Source organism: Myotis nattereri (genome assembly GCF_964212035.1).
Source record: "Myotis nattereri genome assembly, chromosome: 4".
Taxonomy (NCBI): Eukaryota; Metazoa; Chordata; class Mammalia; order Chiroptera; family Vespertilionidae; genus Myotis; species Myotis nattereri.
The window spans coordinates 80,384,455-80,403,380 of record NC_138079.1 but is presented as its reverse complement, the minus strand read 5'-3'; the positions used below and the strand labels follow the sequence as shown (position 1 = coordinate 80,403,380).

The 18,926-nt window shown below is 55.9% G+C and overlaps 2 protein-coding genes across 2 annotated transcripts; both read right to left on the bottom strand.

Moving 5' to 3' along the window:
- Positions 1-1,400: 1,400 nt before the first annotated feature.
- Positions 1,401-5,592, bottom strand: TRIP6 (thyroid hormone receptor interactor 6). Its single transcript, XM_081090475.1, has 9 exons — positions 5,348-5,592; positions 4,997-5,124; positions 4,778-4,903; positions 4,098-4,487; positions 3,682-3,775; positions 3,401-3,570; positions 2,804-2,982; positions 2,421-2,541; positions 1,401-2,309 (listed from the first exon to the last, which is right to left on the bottom strand). The coding sequence occupies exons 1-9, from the start codon at positions 5,454-5,456 to the stop codon at positions 2,178-2,180; spliced, it is 1,449 nt and encodes a 482-aa protein (XP_080946601.1). The 5' UTR covers positions 5,457-5,592; the 3' UTR covers positions 1,401-2,177.
- Positions 5,593-5,951: 359 nt separating this feature from the next.
- On the bottom strand, positions 5,952-14,366 carry SLC12A9 (solute carrier family 12 member 9; the record flags this gene model as incomplete). Its single annotated transcript, XM_081090322.1, has 13 exons — positions 5,952-7,231; positions 9,385-9,531; positions 9,738-9,912; positions 10,083-10,275; positions 10,418-10,542; positions 10,714-10,796; positions 10,903-11,060; positions 11,604-11,715; positions 11,847-11,954; positions 12,593-12,901; positions 13,317-13,448; positions 13,891-14,025; positions 14,186-14,366. The coding sequence occupies 13 exons, from the start codon at positions 14,364-14,366 to the stop codon at positions 6,342-6,344; spliced, it is 2,748 nt and encodes a 915-aa protein (XP_080946448.1). The 3' UTR covers positions 5,952-6,341.
- Positions 14,367-18,926: the final 4,560 nt, after the last annotated feature.

Here is an 18,926-nt window from a genome sequence, read left to right as displayed (position 1 = left end):
GGGGTAGAGCGACCATTTTAAGCATTTCCCACCATTTTGTGTTCCCACCTGAGAACCAGCTTTTATTGGTGCCTAGTATGCTGGACCTGCAAAACTCATTATTCTTACTCTTCTTCGGCAAAGGTGCCCCCGTTTGTAAGTAATACTGTCAAATCTCAGTCTCATCCCCAACCAGTACTTTGATGACAGAGGTTGTAGGTTGAGATCTTGATCAACAGGCATTATCTAGCTGGCCCCAGAGTAAATGCACTATCACCCCAGGGCAGTGGTCGGCAAACTCATTAGTCAACAGAGCCAAATATCAACAGTACAACGATTGAAATTTCTTTTGAGAGCCAAATTTTTTAAACTTAAACTATATAGGTAGGTACATTGTTATTAACTTAATTAGGGTACTCCTAAGGCTTAGGAAGAGCCACACTCAAGGGGCCAAAGAGCCGCAGTTTGCCAACCACGGCCCCAGGGGTAATATCTAGTCCAGCGGTTCTCAACCTGTGGGTCGCGACCCCTTTGGGGGTCGAACGACCCTTTCACAGGGGTCGCCTAAGACCATCAGAAAACACATATATAATTACATATTGTTTTTGTGATTAATCACTATGCTTTAATTATGTTCAATTTGTAACAATGAAATTGGGGGTCACCACAATATGAGGAACTGTATTAAAGGGTCGTGGCATTAGGAAGGTTGAGAACCACTGATCTAGTCAGTGGGTTCAGTGAGTGTGAAGATTTTATAGGAAATGCTGCCTCCCTGGAGCATACTGCTGCCTTACTCCCAGCACGGAGAGGAGGGGTGTCTTTACAGCAAACTACACTTAAAAGAGTGTATACAGCCCAGCCTACGTGGCTCAGTGGTTGAGCGTTGACCTATGAACCAGGAGGTCACAGTTCGATTCTCGGTTAGAGCACATGCCTGGGTTGCGGGCTCGATCCCCGGTGTAGGGTGTGCAGAGGGGAGCTGATCAATGATTCTCTCATCATTGATATTTCTATCTCCCTCTCCCTTCCTCTCTTTGAAATCAATAATATATATATATATATATATATATATATATATATATATATATATATTTTTTTTTAAGTGTATTCAGTCATCCCTTGGTATACTTTGGTATCTGCAGGGAATCGATTTCAGGACCCCCGGGGTACCAAAATCTTCAGATGCTTAAGTCCCTTATATGAAATGGCATAGTATTTGCATATAACCTGTATACATCCTTCTATATACTTCAAGTCATCTCTAGATTATGTATAATGCCTAATACAATGTAAATGCTATGTATATAGTTTTTATACTGTACTGTTTAGGGAATAATAACAAGGGAAAAAACTCTACATGTTCAGTACCAGATGCAACCATAGTAGCCCTAACCACAGAGTACATATTAGCTAAATGTAACTGTTTTTAAAAATATATTTTATTGATTTCAGAGAGGAAGGAAGAGGGAAAGAGAGATAGAAACATCAATGATGAGAGAGAATCATTGATTGGTTGCCTCCTGTATACCCCCACTGGGGATCGAGCCTGCAACCCGGGCATGTACTCTGACTGGGAATTTGAACCATGACCTGATTCATAGGTACACCAACCAGGCTAACTGTAACTTTTTTTCAGAATAGTTTCTATCCTCAGTTGATTCAACCCAGGGATATAGAGGGCTGACTGTAGCAGAGTTGCAAAAAATTGGACCAGGGCCCGGCCAGTGTGGCTCAGTGGTTGAGTGTCAACCCATGAACCCAGAGGTCACTGGCTGGATTCCTGGTCAGGGCACAAGCCCAGGTTTCAGGCTCAATCCCCAATAGGTGGCGTGCAAGAGGCAGCCCATCGATGTTTCTATCTCTCCATACCTATCCCTTCCTCGCTAAAGTCAATAAAAACATTTTTTTTAAATTGGACCAGAGCTTAGAAGACCTAGATTCTGCCACTTGGGAACCATGCAGTCTGGGGAAGTCACTTCTCAGGTAAAAATGCAGTCACAACAATTATGCCGCGTTGGGCTGCTGTGAGAATCAGATGAGACAATAGACTTGAAAGTGTCTTGTAAACTCTTGCGAAATTATTATTTCATGACTGGAGGAAGAGGAGACAGTACTTGGTGGCAGAGTTGTAAACGTAGATGTCAAGGCAGGTGGTAGACGGGAAGGGAGAATGCAGCAGGTGCTTCTGGGAAGACTCAGCAGTCAGTGGTGACGGTGGCTGAGAGCTCCTGGATGCGCCAGGCACTGCAGGCCTTGCACAAGACGTGCCCGTCAAGGGGGTAGCAGCCCTGACATTCACCCTCAGAGGAGAGCAGCAACCCACACTCCTGTTGAGAAAGAAGCAACAGCTTTCCACCGGGCCAAGACCTCTGGGTCCTACTATACCCAGCGAGCCCAGACCCCAAGAACCCCTTTTCCCCTGGTCCAGGCCCCCTCACCTCACACTTGTAACAGCCGATGTGAAAACTGCGATCCAGAGCAACAATTCGCACAGTCTCCTCCTGCCCGGGCTCAGGCATGATGGCCCCACCACACACTGAACATCGTGGAGCAAACTTCCTGGGGTACAAGAGAGCCAAGGGGGTTGTCAAGCCCCAGGGTTGGAGGAGACTAACAACGGGGCCCAGAGAAGGTGGGACGCAGGAGAGAAGAGGACAGGCCAGAGGTATGGTCTTGGATCTTAGGGAAGAAAGCAATGTTAACCAGAACAAGGCATGGCAAGGGTGGGAAACAGAAGGGGCTGGTACTGGGACGGGAAGAAATGAGAAAGATGGGAAAGGCAGACATCCTGAGACAAAGGTGGGGGCGGATCTAGCCTGACCTGTGGAAGTCCTCAATGCAGTGGATCTGGCTGGTGGCATCCACCGTGAACGGAATGCCATCAAGTCCACGGTGGCACACCACGCAGGTGAAGCAGCCAGGGTGGTAAGCCTTCCCCATAGCCCGAAGGATCCGGTCCAGGATGGGTTGAGAGCATTTGGAGCACTTCTCCAAGGTGGCCTGTTGGGAAGGAGGGCAGGAAGGTTGGGGTCTGCGGAGGACCAGGGCAGCCCTTCAGGCATCCTGCCAGCCCACCCATCTGTTCAGCCCCCTGCATGTGATTTAGCGAAAGGTGGCTTTGAACAGATCTGAGTGCAAAACTCATCACTGCAACTTTTGGGACAAGTTAAGTAGCCTCTCTGAGCTTCAGTTCCCTTCAGTCTATGCCCTACAGTGTGCTGTGGTCAACACACTCCCTTGACTCTAAAATAAATGCCTCACATTTGCAAGGGGCTTCTGTCCTTCCCCTTCAGCAGCCACTATTTGGTTGCCTAATATCTCCCTTCTTGTGTATCAGTTTCAGTCCCCCACCTGAGCCCTGTTCCTCACGGACATCGGTTTCCACCTTGGATGGAAGCCCCCAGTCCCAGCCACTCACCACGTAGCAGCTCTCACAATACGCCCTCCTCTCCACGGCGTAGAAATGCTGGCCCCGGAGCTGGGCGCGGCACGTGGAACACACAAAGCAGCCGACGTGGAAGACGCGGTCCAGGGCGACAACCCCGGCCCCATCCCCAACCACGTCTTCTCCGCAGCCCCCACATCGGCCTGGGGACAGGGAGGGACAGGGTCAGCCGGCATAGGCCGGGAAGCCAGAGCTGGTGGCCCTCTGGCTCTCCAGTCCCCCACCCTGTCCGCCCACCCTCACACTCAGCTCACCGAAGTACTCCCCGTTGGGCGGGTGGCTCATGTCGTGCACCAGCTTCTTGGTCAGCCTCTCGAGCTCCTCCTCAGGAGGCTGGCTCAGGGGACCCTGGGAGTTGAGAATCAGGAGTTTGTGGCGCTACCTCTAGCTTTCAATGCTGTCAAAATACCTGTGGGTGACCAGGAAATGCCACCCAGAAAGCTCACTGGAGAACCTCAGGGTCCGAGGGCATGACTTGAAAAGCTAGTGTGTGACTCCGGTCCCCTCCCTCCTACATTTCCTGACCTGCCCCACACCCCTGGGGGGAGGCGGGGAGGTGTGGAGCTCTGACACTCCCCGTCCCTGACAACCAGGACTTAGAACACCACCCCCACCCGACCCAATCAGCGTCCAGTTGTCAGGACTTCAAATCCCATTCCCCTGGGCTTACCTGGTGCCCGTACCCACTTCCTCTTCCTCCTCCTAGGGGACTGGAGCTCCCAGCGACCTCCTCTTTACTCCCAAGCCCTGGCTCTCGGTGGCTCCTATAGCCAGCCCCCCAGACTTCACCTCGGCCTGGGAGAGGAAAGTGGGGGCCCAGCAGGGGCCCTGAGGCCTGAGAGGGTCCCCCCCTTGGAGGGCCACAGCCTCTCACTGGCTGTGCCACCTTCACTTGCACAGGAAAGGCAGGGCCAGCAGGAGTGCTGGCTGTAGCATAGGAGGCTGGAGTGGGGCCCCCATAGGGGGATGCTGGGAGCAGCGGGGGAGGAACACCCCCTCCATTCAGCTTCAGGGAGCCTGCGCCAGGGCGGTAGGCAGGGGGCTGAGGGGGCTCATAGACCTGGGGAGAAATGCAGACCAAAAGGCGTGAGCAGGCGTTACAGGACACGCATCTGTGGAAACCCACCCCCACCCACGTGTGTCACCCAGGGAAGGGCTGGTTTCTGACAAGGGCCCACCCTTGCGTGGCTGACAACCCATTAAGCTCTGGTGGCCCAGCTCCTGGGCGGGTGTGTGCATCACTCACACAGAGGGCGGGAGGTGGGGTGTGCTGGGCGTGCAGGGAAGACAGAGGTTGGGGTGAGGGAAGGGGGGCAAGGGAGAAGGGACAGGGGAGGAATGGGGGCTCACCTGCCGGTCAGGCCGCCTTGGGGCATGACCTCGACCCCCATCCAGCTCGGCCAACATGTTAGTGAGGGAATCTATCTCGGCATCCAGACTTCCTGGGTGCAGCCGGCCCCGGTCTGGGGGGAGTCCCTGGGGATAGAGCAAAAGCAGGGAGAATGCACATCACATGGCCTCCCCTCCTGCCCAGGGCGCTATGCACCCCTCCCCAAATCTGGTTCTTACCTGCGAGCGCGGGGGTGCTCCACGGCACCCCACCCAGGCCGGCCCCCGATCCTCCAATCCCCCGGGGGCCTGGTAACACTGCTCAGCCGGGACGGGGCAAAAATTGACCCTGGGGTGGGGCTGGAGCGCTGGGATGAGTTAAAGCAGAGTGAAGATGGAGATGGGGAAGGGGCGAGGGTGACACTGGTGGAGGTGCCCTCTGGGTCCCTCTTCTCCTCACACCCACACCCACACCCGGGATCGGAGAGTGGGACCGGACGGCCGCCGCGAGGGCAGGGGTCCCTGGTCCCAGCCCCGCTTGGGGAAGGGGCGGCGGGAGCCGGCTCGCGGGGTGCCCTCGCGCTGCCTTACCCGCTCCGTGGGCTGGCGGCGGCCCCGGCGCGCCTCGGGGGAGAGCTCGCCCCTGGGGGGCTCGGGGGGGCTCTGGCTGCCTGGGGGGGAGCCAGGTGGGCCCCGACATGGCCTGGAACGGGGGCTGCGCACGGCGATCAGGGTCCCACGGAGCCCCGGGCCCCTGGCCTGTCTCCCTCCTTCCGTCACACACCCCGTTTGGGACTCCGGGAAAGAAACTTTTTCTGGCTTTCTCACCCCCGTTCCTCCCTAATTGAGGGAAGGCCACGCCCCCGGTGACGCAAGCGCATTCCTGGGGGAGGGTCACGTGGCCCCCCCGGGCTCTAAACGGCGTCTCCCCCGCCTCTTACCCCCCTCCCCCTCCCCCGGAGCCGGCCCCCTGCTGCCCAGGAGGCAGGGCTTTCGCTGGAGCCCGGGTCTGGGGGCTGCGGGCAGCCCCCGTGGCCACGAGCCTCCCCGGGCTGCCTCCGCCAGCCCTGCACGTGGCCTCCTCGCCCCTGGACACCCCAGCGCTCCTCTCTCCCCCATCCCGGCCATACAGACCTCTCCCTCTTCCTGTCCCCCCTACCCCACCCCCACCCCCGCCAGCAGTGTTGAGCCACAGTAGTGTTTAGGTCTTTTATTCGGTTCAGCAGTTAGAAAAATAAAACAGAACAAAAACATCACAACCTCGGGGTCAGCGAGTCTGTCAGGTGAGGGGGAGACTGAGGTAGCCTAGAGTCTCAAGCAGAGACCTAGCCCCCATCAAGGCACCGTGCGGGGAAGGAGCGGGCAGAGCTGACTCCGCCCCCTGGCTGGGCAGGGAGGGCTGCCCTGCATTCATCAGTGCGTCAGGGCCCGCTCCTAAAGATCTAGAGCTGCCCTAGCCAGGACCCCCTAGTACCTCCCCCTGGCCATGTGTCCCATGTTCAGGGCAGGCAGGAGGCAGCCCTTCCCTCCTCATCTGCTGTGAAGGGGGGCTGCCAGCCAGGACACCTACTTCAGCAACAAGGCATCAGAGATCAGTGCAAGTGACAGGGGTGACACCATGAATGAGCAGCGTGGGGCCCAGATCCCGGCTCAGAATCTCCAGCAGGGCCAGGTAGTGGGGGTATCGGGCAGGATCAGCAGGTGGCCGCGGCAAGTACAGGAAGGTGAGAGCGGTGGTGGGCCCCTCCTCACCATCCCCACCCTCAGGCCCACCAGGCCCTCCTCTGCCGCGCCCTTGCTGGGCCCGAACCAGGCAATTGGCGCTGCAGGCCAGGGCCTCTGCCTCGGAGTCTCCCCGCCTGCTGTTCACGAAGTCCCCTTCCTCCTCCTCCTCCTCGGGCTGTCCGGACCCAGCCCCGTCACCCCATACCACCTCCTGCACCTCCGCCCGGATCCGCAGCTGGCTCAGCAGGGCCCGGAGACGCTCCTCAGCCGCCCCAGGGGCCTCTTGAGGCCCAAGGCACAAGAAGATCCGGAGCCGGGCACTGTGCCAAGCAGGTACCATGCCCAAGATGGTTGCCATCTGCAGCAGGAAGAGTCCACAGACGTCCACGTAGCCAGGGCCACCCCGAGGCCGCAGCAGGTTGAGGGGCCACACATCCACATGATGCTGCTGAGAGGTACTGCCGGACCCCCGGCTCAGACGCTCAGGGGGCAGGGCCCCACAGGCTCTTGCCAGAACCACATTCTTGTTCATCTTGAGGGCGTCTACCACTGTGGCCACGTAGTCCTGAGGACTTAGAGCTCGGGGGCTCCCAGGAGCCCGGGGTGGAGGGAACAGGGTACTCAGGGCTGGGGACCCGCCCTCCTGGGTACCATTAGCAGGCTCAGAAAAAGCCGGGTCTGTCAGGAAGTGATCCTGGGGTACAGCATCATCGTAGAAACCCAGGACCAACGTGTTGGGCTTCATGCCACCTGGGGGCAGAGAGGGGGGGATAGGAAGAAAACAACAGGAACCAGACTCACCAGCTGAGTTTATACCACGCTATACGCATCCACTCATACATGCTGATGGCAACATCAGGTGTGACATTTGTTTGTACTGTGCTTGGGTTCTTAGGGCAACATTATGCAGGTTTGCATAATGAGTTTTAGTTTTCCCAAACACTTTCTCATGCATTTATTTGATTCATCTCCATGACTAATCCCCCCATTTAAATAGGCTAAGTTTTGCCCTAACCGGTTTGGCTCAGTGGATAGAGCGTCAGTCTGCGGACTCAAGGGTCCCAGGTTCCAGTCTGATCAAGGGCATGTACCTTGGTTGCGGGCACATACCCAGTAGGGAGTGTGCAGGAGGCAGCTGATGGATGTTTCTCTCTCATCGATGTTTCTAACTCTCTATCCCTCTCCCTTCTTCTCTGTAAAAAAATCAAAATATATTTTAAAAAAATAAAAATCATCATTCTCCCCTTTAAAAATAAATAAATAAATAAATAAATAAATAGGCTAAGTTTCACCTTAAGATTCTTTTAACTAATGAGCACTTTCAGTGGCAGTAAAATGTATTCACTCCAAACTTCTAGCAACACACATTTTTCATGATGGGCAATGAGCGTCTGACTCCTCTGGGCGGACCAGACCCCTGATTAGTCGAGCTGATGGCCTCGATATCTAGGGAAACAGCTTGCAGACTCCGCTGGGGGAGGACTCGGTGCTGCACAATCTGTTTCCCTAACGATGGCATGTCCAAAGCATGATCCCTGGGAAAGGGACCGCTACCATCTGCATGCTAACCAGGGGCCATATCCTGTTGAAAGCACTTTGTGTTTTATCTAACTCATTAATCCTTGAAGCAATGCAATTTCATAGGGACTATTTACTCACTCCCTTTTACAGATAAGGACACTGAGGCACAGGGCGGTGAAGTCACCTGCCCAAAGATTCATGGCTGGCAGGTACAGGGGTGGCTGGTAAACACAATGCACACAGCACCAGAGCCCATTCTCTGAGCCACTGGGCCGGTGTGTGCACCAACCACAGTGCCCCAAGTCCCTGCCAACGGCTCCTGGTTTTTTATTTTTGAACAACCAATGTGGAATCAGATAATTCCCCCCCTTTAAGAGGGCTGACTCTGCGACCTCTTCTAAGATCCTTTCTCTTGAAACAAATGGGTTGCCAGGAGAATTTGTTTAAAGGAAACTTAAAGGAAATCATTTTGCTTTTATTTGAATCATTTTCTGCAGGGTAAATTTCCTAAAAGTAGGTCTCTTGCTTGGCACAGGTTTCCCCGCAAAAGAGACCGGGCCCTTAGATGCTCCAGGATCTATCTCATACACTTGATAGCATCCCAAAACACCTCAACCCCTGAACTCTAGCTGATCTTACAATTTAAACTAGTCACACCCCCTCTTGAGCATGTTCCAGGGTTCTGACTTACACCCAACAGGGCAACGTCCAACACTTGATCTTTAGCCAGATTCTAAGTGGAGAAGGAAGCATGCACTCAGAGAGGGCTCAGATGCCAGCCCCAAGGTTAAGAAAAGAGGAGGCAGCTGAGCACAGATTTGGAGGAAGCTGGGGTGCAAGGCCAGAGGCCTCAGCACTACAACAATCACAAGCTGGGAATCTTCCACTCCACCCAAACGCACCAGCCCCACACGCCCTCCAAATCTTTGTGGAGGCCGTGTTACTGCCCTCCCTCCTTTTCCACCCCTTCAAGGCCCAGCTGAGATACTATCTCATTAAAAACCCTTTGCAGACCACAAAAGTGCCCACTGGTCTTCCTTTCTTTGAACTCGGGTGGTTAGAAACCATCTGTCACAGATTTGATGGGGCAGCCCCAGCTTCAGATAATACTCCCTTTGTCCCCAGAAATACAAATACAGGCTCTTTGTTTTCAGAGCCTGTGCCCCAATTTTTGGATCAGAAAAAAATAATGTGTCTAGTCCTTAAGCATCTATTCCAAGACCTGATCACATACTGTCTTATTATCTTTGAGTGCCACATCTTATCTGCATTAGATTGTGGGTTCGTTTTGGGGTTTGCAGTCTGTAGGGTGGTGGAGGGGAGGGAAGCAGAGACTGACAAGGGCCACAGAGGGGTCAGAGGGGATCCAGGGAGGAGCTCACCAAGGCCTGAGATCCGCAGCAGATGCTGAGCCCCCTGGCGCACAGAGGGTGAGAGGGTGAGGTCCACGAAGGCTTTCACTTGGGCCCGGTCCACAAGGCTCAGCCACGCCCCATACTGTGGCTGCACGGGGTCCGAGGGCAGGCAGTCTACGAAGAAGGAAGGCAGCAAATGTGGGCCAAGCTCAGGTTCTTCCTCCTAGAGTCCAAGCCCCAAGTACGCAGAAGGAAAAGTGTGGACAGGGCTGTGTGCTGGATGGAAGGGTCATCTGGGAAGAAGTATGAGGCCTCTGGGACGCAAAGAATAACAAGAACGTCTGAGACCAGAAGCAAAGGAGAAGTGGCGGGCAACTCACCAAGGTCTCCCAGCGTGACGTGGCCCAGCACATAGAGGCCTCCCTTCTTGAGCTGGTTGGCCAACCGAAGCAGAGGCAGGGCGCCCCGGGGGTTCCCCACCAGGAGCAGCAGCTGGGGTCTCCAGAATTTCACATGATCCTTCCGCACGTCCAGGCGAAGCAGGTATTTACGGACCTGGGGACAGGGTGAGGTGGTGGGGAGGAAGGGCTCAATTGGGCAACCCCCACTCGACACCTACCAGACAGGAACCCCAACTCTAGCCGAGGGAAGAGGAAGCCTCTTTGTAGGGTGAGCTTTCCCAGACTGCCTCCTCCCCTTCCCACCCTCCTCAGAGATCCTCCAACCTGGTGAAAAAGCAAGGCCTGGCTGACGTAGCCCCAGCTGCTGGGGCCGCCTCGAGCTGTGAGCAGGCCACAAAGCAGGCCCATGAGCAGCAGGGAGCCGCCTGCAGCCCCAGGGCTGATGAGAAACATCATGAGCAGGCAGGAGGCTACCCCCAGCAAGCAGGTGTGCCAGGAGAACAGGCTGAAGGTGGGGCTGCAGGTGGACAGAGAGAAGGAGGGACACTCAGGGCCAGCCCTCAACACCAGGCCACTCCATTCCATTCCCAGATGTACCCCCCTTGGTCTGAGTCCTTCCTATTCGTCCTCTTTTTCAGGGGACACAGGCATTGTCTCACCGGAAGTTGGGGGCCGAGGCCCACTCCAGGCTCAGGCAGGACAGGTCCACTGCAGCATAGGCCACCAAGTAGAAGACAGTAACCACAGCAGCCAGTGTGTTCAGCTTCCCAACTAGGAGCACCAGCTGGACAAGGACCAAAAGGCTGGGCATTTGAGCTACTCCCCACCAAACGCCAATGCGTCCTGCCTTGTCGTTTATTTCTCCCAGCCCACAACTTAGCTCCCCCTGATCCTGCAAGCATACCCGGAGAGGGCCTAGGGTGAGGGGAAGGGCAGATTAAAGAGAAAGGCTTACCTGGACTAGGCCCCATGAATAGAGCACAGCCCCCCAGGGGTTCCCCCCTTGGGATACCACCTTGGCTGGTGCCAAGATCATTCCTGTGCAAACAGAAATGCAGCAGCACATTAGCCTGGGCCAAGCACAGACTGAGACAGACACAGAGGGCATGCTCAGAGCTGGGCAAGGAGGCAGGGGACAGCGCACCAAAGAGGTCGTCCTGGGCCAGGGCGTGGAGGATGCGGGAGGCACCAATAAGGGAGCTCATGGAGGCTGAGATTGATGTGGCATAGATGCCAATCAACACCAGTGGGGGCCACAGGCTGATGGCACGAAAGAACCCATAATCCTCCTGCAGCAGGATCCTTCAGGAAGGGAAAGAGGAAGACATGGAAAAGAAATGTGCAGCCACCTGGGGTCCTTGTGAGAAAAGCACCCACCACATTGTGTGAGGTTAAGAGGTCACTGTTCTCAACTGATCCAGCTCCTATCTCAGGGGGCACAGTAACAGATCAAGTGTGCCAGGGGGACGGACTTGACATTCATGGGTTCTTGTTGGGCTGCTTTGGACAGACATTCCCAGCAGTATATGAACAAGGAGCCAACTGTTTATGGAATTTGACTAGAAAGTCATTCCCCACCCTCAAACCAAGTGCTTATAACAGTACCAGGCACATGGCAAATGCTGGCTGCGGGTTATCTATCACTTAGCCAACCCTCCCATTGGCAGCTGCAGCAGCTCTCTCTCTCTCTCTCTCTCTCCCTTGGGAGAAACAGTTCCCATTTTCCCCTTTACCCCAACAACTTGTGCTCCAACCTGTGCTCTCTTTGGTGATCCCGGTGCATCAACTTTGTCCCAACAACCCCTTCACTCCCTAGAGGGCAGGGCTCACCCCCTCCCCAGGCACCTGTCACAGGTAAAGCTGGAGAGGAAGAAAAGCAGGATGTAGATGAAAAAGGTGTAGGCGACAGCTACAATGGTGCCCAGAGGAATCGCCCGGCTGGGGTCCTTCAGCTCGCCTGGAGGGAGGGGGGCAGAGGGAGGGAGATCAGCCTTCCACCATCCCCTACATCCCTGAGTCCTCAGTACCCAGGTAGGGGCCCAGGGTGGCAGCCCCCACCCCCATGAGGCAGTAGGCAGGGACTCTCACCAGACATGTTGGCACCAGCCATGATGCCTGTGCAGCCATTAAAAAGGACGGCAAAAACGCTGGCAAAGGTCATCATGGCCCCTGTGGTGTAGTCCTTTGCGTAGCCAGCTGAGGAAGGATTGTTCCCAGGGAGGAGGTGTTACCATCTCTCTGTGATCCAGGCATCTCGGCCCTGCCACCCATTCCTCACATTCCACAACCCCATTTCCCCCACCAAACTCACCAAGACCCTACCCCTGACCCATCATGGCCTGGCTCAGCTCCTCATCACCTCCTACTCCTGTATACACAGTTCCTCCCTCCAGGCCTCATCTATACTCTTTCTCGAGACACCTTCCTTCCTGCACCTACCTGAATTCCCCAGCCTACCTCGGGCCACCTCCAGCTCCACCTACTCCCACCTCCCCAGCCCATACTCCCATCTGACTCCTCTTGACTCCTCTGTGATTCTTGTCTACTTGAATCACATGCAGTCTATTATGCTACTTAATTGTTTCCTGAATGTGCATCTTATCTCTCCAACTAAACAAGTTCCTCTAAGGCAGGGACTGTCTTGCGGTCACCTCTTGCGGCCTGCTGGGCCAGACACACAGCAGCCACCCACACCAAACAGATCTTATTTAAACTGCTCTGCTCCGAGGCCCAGTCTCCTGCCCCCAGTTCGCTATGACATCTGTTCTCATGCAGGGATTCCAAGGGCCCAGCTCCCACACATGCCTGCCCCAGCACCCATGAGCCCAGCTCACCGCCCAAGTTGGCCTTCAGGGTGCTGCTATTGAAGCCAGTGAAGTGGCCAACCTGGGGTGGCAGGGAGGAGCCATTGGGGCCAGGCCGAGGGGTCAACTGGATGACCCTGGGCCCCACAGCCACAAAGCTGACCAGCACTGAGGCCAGGGAACCGGAGACCAGCAGGAATGTGAGGAAGGAGGCACGGGCATAGAGGCCAGCCCCCAGCGTGCAGACCCCACCCACCAGGCCCAGAAGCAGGGTGCCATAAAGCAAACTCCAGCCGTAGCCCTGGGGCAGGACCCGGAGCCCACTGGACCCTGTGGCATCTGCAGAGGAAGAAACAGAGTTAGAAGGCCAGGCCCCTTGGAGGGACCCTAACCATGACACAAAGCAGGAATAGATTCCCCCCCCCTCTTTGGCCCACCTATCCTCAGGCCACCTTCCCTATTCCCTCACTAAACTGAATCCCAGCATCCAAGCCCTGCCTGGTGTGTACCACTAATCTTGCAGTCGATTTTAGGGGTATCAGCTGGCCTCTGAGACTGGATGGTAAGCTCCCTGTGGGCCAGGACAGTCTCTTGGACATCTACACATGGCTGGGCACACGGTAAAACCTCAAGAAAGACAAGCTAATGGGGCACTTCGCCCCTCTCCTGGGAAGGGCCTCTTTTCCTTACAATTCCAGCATCCCAGACCCTGCAAACCCACAGAGCTTCCATGACAAGGGTGGGGAGAACAGACCCGCCCCGAAGACATCAAGCATGGACTCCACCAGCCCCAATAGGGAGACAGCACAGCCACAGACATTAGCCAGGTAGAACATGAGGCCGATGCTGCCTCCAACCTCAGGTCCCAGGGTCCGGCTGATCATGACTAAAAGTGGAAACAGGGGGTGAGTGTTAAGGGAAAAGGAGCATGAGGAAGGGCCCTGGCACAGAGCATTCTGCAGCTGACCCTACAGGTCTGGTCTATCTACATGAGTTCCCAGGGCACAGCCAATCCCAAGCCTTGTGGCTTCACACAAGTTCCTGGTGCTCTTGAATTCCAGTTTCCTCCCCTGTAACATGAATGCAATCTAATCAACAAGACTGTTAGGAGGACCAAAATGACAGCTGGAAGATGCCTGGTGGACTAGAAAGTGGCACTAACATGTAAAGCCATGTGGGTCACCTTCCCCATTTCAGCCTGCCTCCAGAACACTCATTAGAGCTTGCTTCCTCTTGCCCTGCCCCCCAAGGGATGAGGGAGTGACCCCTGCCTCCTCCCTACAAGATGGAAGAGCCCAGACCCCAAGTCCATCAACACTGGAGGATACAGTAGGCTCCACCGCCCCGAACAGCTCCGTTGGTGGCAATGGCACAGACAGAGAGGACAGTGAGCGCCAGGATGAAGTAGGCAACCAGGAGCATGGCCAAAGCCTGCAGCAGCCCAGCATGGCCCACCACGAACCCTGGAACATGAGGGGCAAAGCAGGTCAGAGGGCGGCTCACTCCCACCCCCACCACCCCTCACCCACTGGCCTTCAGTAACCTCCAGCCCTTCCACAACCTCATCCCAGGCCCCCTGCTCCCCACTTCACCCCCTGTAAGCCCCTCCCCACGTCCACTCACCAATCCTCAGGAAGACAACTATACTGAACATGGACAGGACCGTGGGCACCACCACACCCAGGAAGGTGGAGAGCTTCCGGGCAGATTCACCTCCAGGTCCTCCAGCCCCACTGGCAGGGAAGGCAACGCCCTCCTCCCCCAGGAGCCGGTAGGCCAGCAAAGGGGAGTTTTCACTCGCCATGGCTGCGAGCAGGTAGAGGAGGCCAGCCACGGATTATGAGACCTGCACAAGAGAGTGTGCTGAATGGAGAGCAGCTCCACTGAGCGCCCCCTGCCCCCCCAAATACACCTCTAAGGGAACACCCAGATGCCTTACACCCAAAGGGAGAGCTGCAAGGAAACATACATACATAAAGAATTAGTGGGGGGCCCTGGCCACTGCCCCAACAATGGCAGAGTTTGAGTATCAAGGCCCCTTTCAGCTTTTGAGGGCCACACCTTGCCCCATATCCCTGAGACTAGAGATGACAGTGGTTCTGGAAAGGGGCAGAGATTCTCTTCCTTCTTAGCTAGCCGTAGAAGAGGAAGCAAATCCCCCAAAAGGGAAGTGAGTTACGGGCAGGAAGCCCTCCTCACCCCCTCCTCCGCAGTTCTGAGACGACCCCCTCCCCTGCAGTCGCCTAACCTAACGTCAATAAGAAACTTCCAAACCATCCCACGCCCCACCCTCCGTCAACCCTCTTCCTCGACCCATCTTAAACCAGCTCCTCTTCTCCTTGGCCCCATCAGATGCTTCTCACCACAGGAGGCACCCTCCAAATACACTCATCGACCCCCAAAACAGAAACACGGGCAGGCAACGCAAGGTGGATCCTCCTTCCCCCACCGGTTCCTGCCCACTTTCTCCCGGGGCGGGTAGGAGGGGGCCGCGATGCACCTTCTCCCCGGCCATGAGCACCCCCACAGCCCGGGTGCGGCAGAGCGCTCACTCACCCACCCAGAGGATGCAGCTGCTCGGGGGGATCCCCGAGAGCCAGAGGGGTCCGCTACGCGCGGAGGGGGGACGAGTGCCGGAAAAGACAGCTGCGGCTACCGGGATGCCAGGCCGGGAGCCTGCCCCCCCCCCCCCCGCACACGCGCCCATTGGTCCCCGGGTCCGGCCCCGCCCCGTGGGCGCGTCCTGAGAAGCCCCGCCCCTTCTGGGCTCCATTGGCCAGCGCGTCTCCCTCTCCACGTGCACCCGGGATGTGACCTGGGTTGCCCCTCCGGCGCGCGGCTCCTGCTGGGTGTAGGCCTGGGCTCCTACAGCACCCACCGCCCTGATGCAAACCAGCGCCCGTCGCCCGAGCAGGATCCCACTCCGAGCTCGGAGGCGCCCGGAAGAGCCGCCGCTGGAAGGGGCGTGTGGTTACGGCTGCCGACAACCTGCAGGTGGGCGGGGTCGCGACACCTGGCCTAGGTTTGTCGCCAGGAACGCGGGGCCTCGTCGGTCTATGCCTTCGGGGGTCCTACTCCAGCCTCTCGGATCTCCGGGATGTCGGTCGGGTCCTGGAATCATTACTCACCCCCGTGCCCTTCGCTAGCGCCCGATCCAGCCCACCGGCTGCGCTTTTTACTTCCGCCACCGGAGGGCGCCATTGCCGCGCAGGCCATAATCGGTCCTCTCCGCCCGCCGCCTGCTTTTGTGCCTACTTTCATGGGGATAGGGTGCTCTCCCCTCTAGCAGAAATTGGAGGATTTGTGAGCCTCCGGGAGTTAGGACCCCCCTTTTCATTCTCTCCAGGTACCGGCACCATCACCACCTGGCAACGTTTTCCATCTGTAAACTGGGGATTAACTAAAATCTCCCACATAAGGTTACTATGAGAGTTAAACGAACTAATAGGCACTTGAGAACAATGCTGACATGTTCAATGTTATCATTTGCATGCAGTACCTCATTAAATATGCATCACCATTCTGTGAGGTAAGTAGGTACTGCTATTATTTCCTTTTTTCATTAGGAAATTAAGCTTCGAGAGCTTCAGTAATAAATTCCTAACTTTCCTTTATGGTTACACTGTCATTTGAGCCTAAGGAAATGACCACTTTCCTCCCACTCGTCTTTGGCTTTATATTATCTGCAACATTTACTTAGGAGAGGAAGGGGCTCAAACCGGCCGAAATGTGGCCAGGGAGAGGTCTCATGAGCAGTTAAACTGTGGCATGTCAGGGGTCATCTCTGCTGCCCACAACACAGAGTGTGACTCCTGGATCTCACCAACACCACCCCTGCCACCGTGTTTGCTGATTTCAGTATCGACACTGATGAGACTTCCAACACCCTGGCCTGGCAGTTACTTAAATTCCACTTCCGCCCTAGCTGGTTTGGCTCAGTGGATACAGCGTCGGCCTGTGGACTGAAGGGTCCCAGGTTCGATTCTGGCCAAGGGCACGTGCCCTGGTTGTGGGCTCAATCCCCAGTGGGGGGCATGCAGGAGGCAGCGAATCAGTGATTCTCTCTCATCATTGATGTTTCTATCTCTCCCTCTCTGAAATCAATAAAAATATATTTAAAAAATAAATTCCATTTCCTCATAGATCTTACCTTCACCCTACCCAGTGGTCAGTCATAGCTAGACTTTGTCCTTACCAATAACTGCAGCCTTCCTCCCTTCCTTCCTCCCTTCCTTCCTTCCTCCCTCCCTCCCTCCCTTCCTTCCTCCCTCCCTCCCTCCCTTCCTTCCTCCCTCCCTTCCTCCCTCCCTTCCTTCCTCCCTCCCTCCCTCCCTTCCTTCCTCCCTCCCTTCCTCCCTCCCTCCCTCCCTCCCTCCCTTCCTTCCTCCCTTCCTCCCTCCCTCCCTCCCTTCCTCCCTCCCTCCCTCCCTCCCTTCCTTCCTCCCTTCCTCCCTCCCTCCCTCCCTCCCTCCCTCCCTTCCTCCCTCCCTCCCTCCCTTCCTCCCTCCCTCCCTTCCTCCCTTCCTCCCTCCCTCCCTCCCTTCCTCCCTCCCTCCCTTCCTCCCTCCCTCCCTCCCTTCCTCCCTCCCTCCCTTCCTTCCTTCCTCCCTTCCTCCCTCCCTTCCTCCCTCCCTCCCTCCCTTCCTCCCTTCCTCCCTCCCTTCCTCCCTCCCTCCCTCCCTCCCTCCCTTCCTCCCTCCCTCCCTTCCTCCCTCCCTCCCTCCCTTCCTCCCTCCCTTCCTCCCTCCCTTCCTTCCTCCCTCCCTTCCTCCCTCCCTCCCTCCCTCCCTCCCTTCCTCCCTCCCTCCCTTCCTCCCTCCCTCCCTCCCTTCCTCCCTCCCTTCCTCCCTCCCTTCCTTCCTCCCTCCCTCCCTCCCTTCCTTCCTCCCTCCCTTCCTCCCTCCCTCCCTCCCTCCCTCCCTTCCTTCCTCCCTTCCTCCCTCCCTCCCTCCCTCCCTCCCTTCCTCCCTCCCTCCCTCCCTCCCTCCCTTCCTCCCTCCCTCCCTCCCTTCCTCCCTCCCTCCCTTCCTCCCTTCCTCCCTCCCTCCCTTCCTTCCTTCCTCCCTCCCTCCCTCCCTTCCTTCCTCCCTCCCTTCCTCCCTTCCTTCCTCCCTCCCTCCCTTCCTCCCTTCCTTCCTTCCTTCCTTCCTCCCTTCCTTCCTTCCTTCCTTCCTTCCTTCCTTCCATGTTTCTTTTCTTTTTTAAAAATATATTTTATTGATTTTTTACAGAGAGGAAAGGAGAGGGATAGAGAGTTAGAAACATCAGGGAAAGAGAAACATTGATCAGCTGCCTCCTGCACACCCCCAGAATTGAACCTGGGACCCTTCCGTCTGCAGGCCGACGCTCTGTCCACTGAGCCAGACTGGTTAGGGCTCTATATTTCTTTCTTTCCAAATTAGAACATGACAATCAGCACACAGTCTCTGTCCACCCCTCAATAAGTTCATCACCTGTGGTTTCTGGTATCTCTAGAGGCCTAAGGAGCTGTCCCCAAACGACCCAGACATTTCAGAATGAGGACTCAACAGCCCACCGAAAGTCCCCTCCTGCCTGCTGCTTTCATTTCTGCACCTCCCAGTTTGGCAAGAATTGCAGTGCCAAACCCCCACGCAAGGTCCTCATGGCCCAAGTGCTCATGGACTCCAATCTTGATTAGCACTGAACCCAGAAATAATTCGTGGCTTGAAAATTGTCAGGCCCAACCCTGCCCCCCCCCCCCCCGCCACCCCCTCCCCTGCCCCCGCCAGCCCAGCTTTCACCCAAGGCCGCTCACCAGCAGACTGACCCGTTGGCCCAAGGCCAACCACAGGTCTTGGTGTTTCCCAAAAATATGCCTGATTTTCAGAACCTGCTGAGTCCCTGTGCTCCCAGAACAAGTCTTCCCGTTTCCTGTTCACCTCATCTAGTAGACCTGTTGAGTAAAACTTAACTGGATGTTTGTTAAAATGATAAGAAAGACTTTATTCAGCTGAACCGGTTTGGCTCAGTGGATGGAGCATAGGCCTGCGGACTCAGGGGTCCCAGGTTCGATTCGGTCGGGGGCATGTACCTTGGTTGCGGGCACATCCCCACTGGGGGGCGTGCAGGAGGCAGCTGATCGATCTCTCTCATCGATTTTTCTGGCTCTCTGTCCCTCTCCCTTCTTCTCTGTAGAAAATCAATAAAATATATATATATATTTTTTTTTTTAAAAAAAAAGAAAGACTTTATTCAGAACACCTATTGTCAATAGGTGTCAAGGCTATCATAATAGGGGAGAGAGGTGAAGCTCAACCCCCAAAAACAGCAAAGACAGCTGGGGATTTATACTTAACAAGCAGAATGAGGGGACCAGTAAATGGAAAGTTACTAGCCGAAACCG

Excerpts from the sequence above, each read along its gene's own strand:
- TRIP6 (XM_081090475.1), bottom strand. The coding sequence starts at position 5,456 with ATGTCGGGGCCCACCTGGCTCCCCCCCAGGCAGCCAGAGCCCCCCCGA. Across the intron at positions 5,125-5,347 it reads GCCGCCAGCCCACGGAGCGG|CGCTCCAGCCCCACCCCAGG; the intron begins GTAAGGCAGCGC and ends AACTCATCCCAG. Across the intron at positions 2,983-3,400 it reads ATTGTGAGAGCTGCTACGTG|GCCACCTTGGAGAAGTGCTC; the intron begins GTGAGTGGCTGG and ends CCTTCCCAACAG.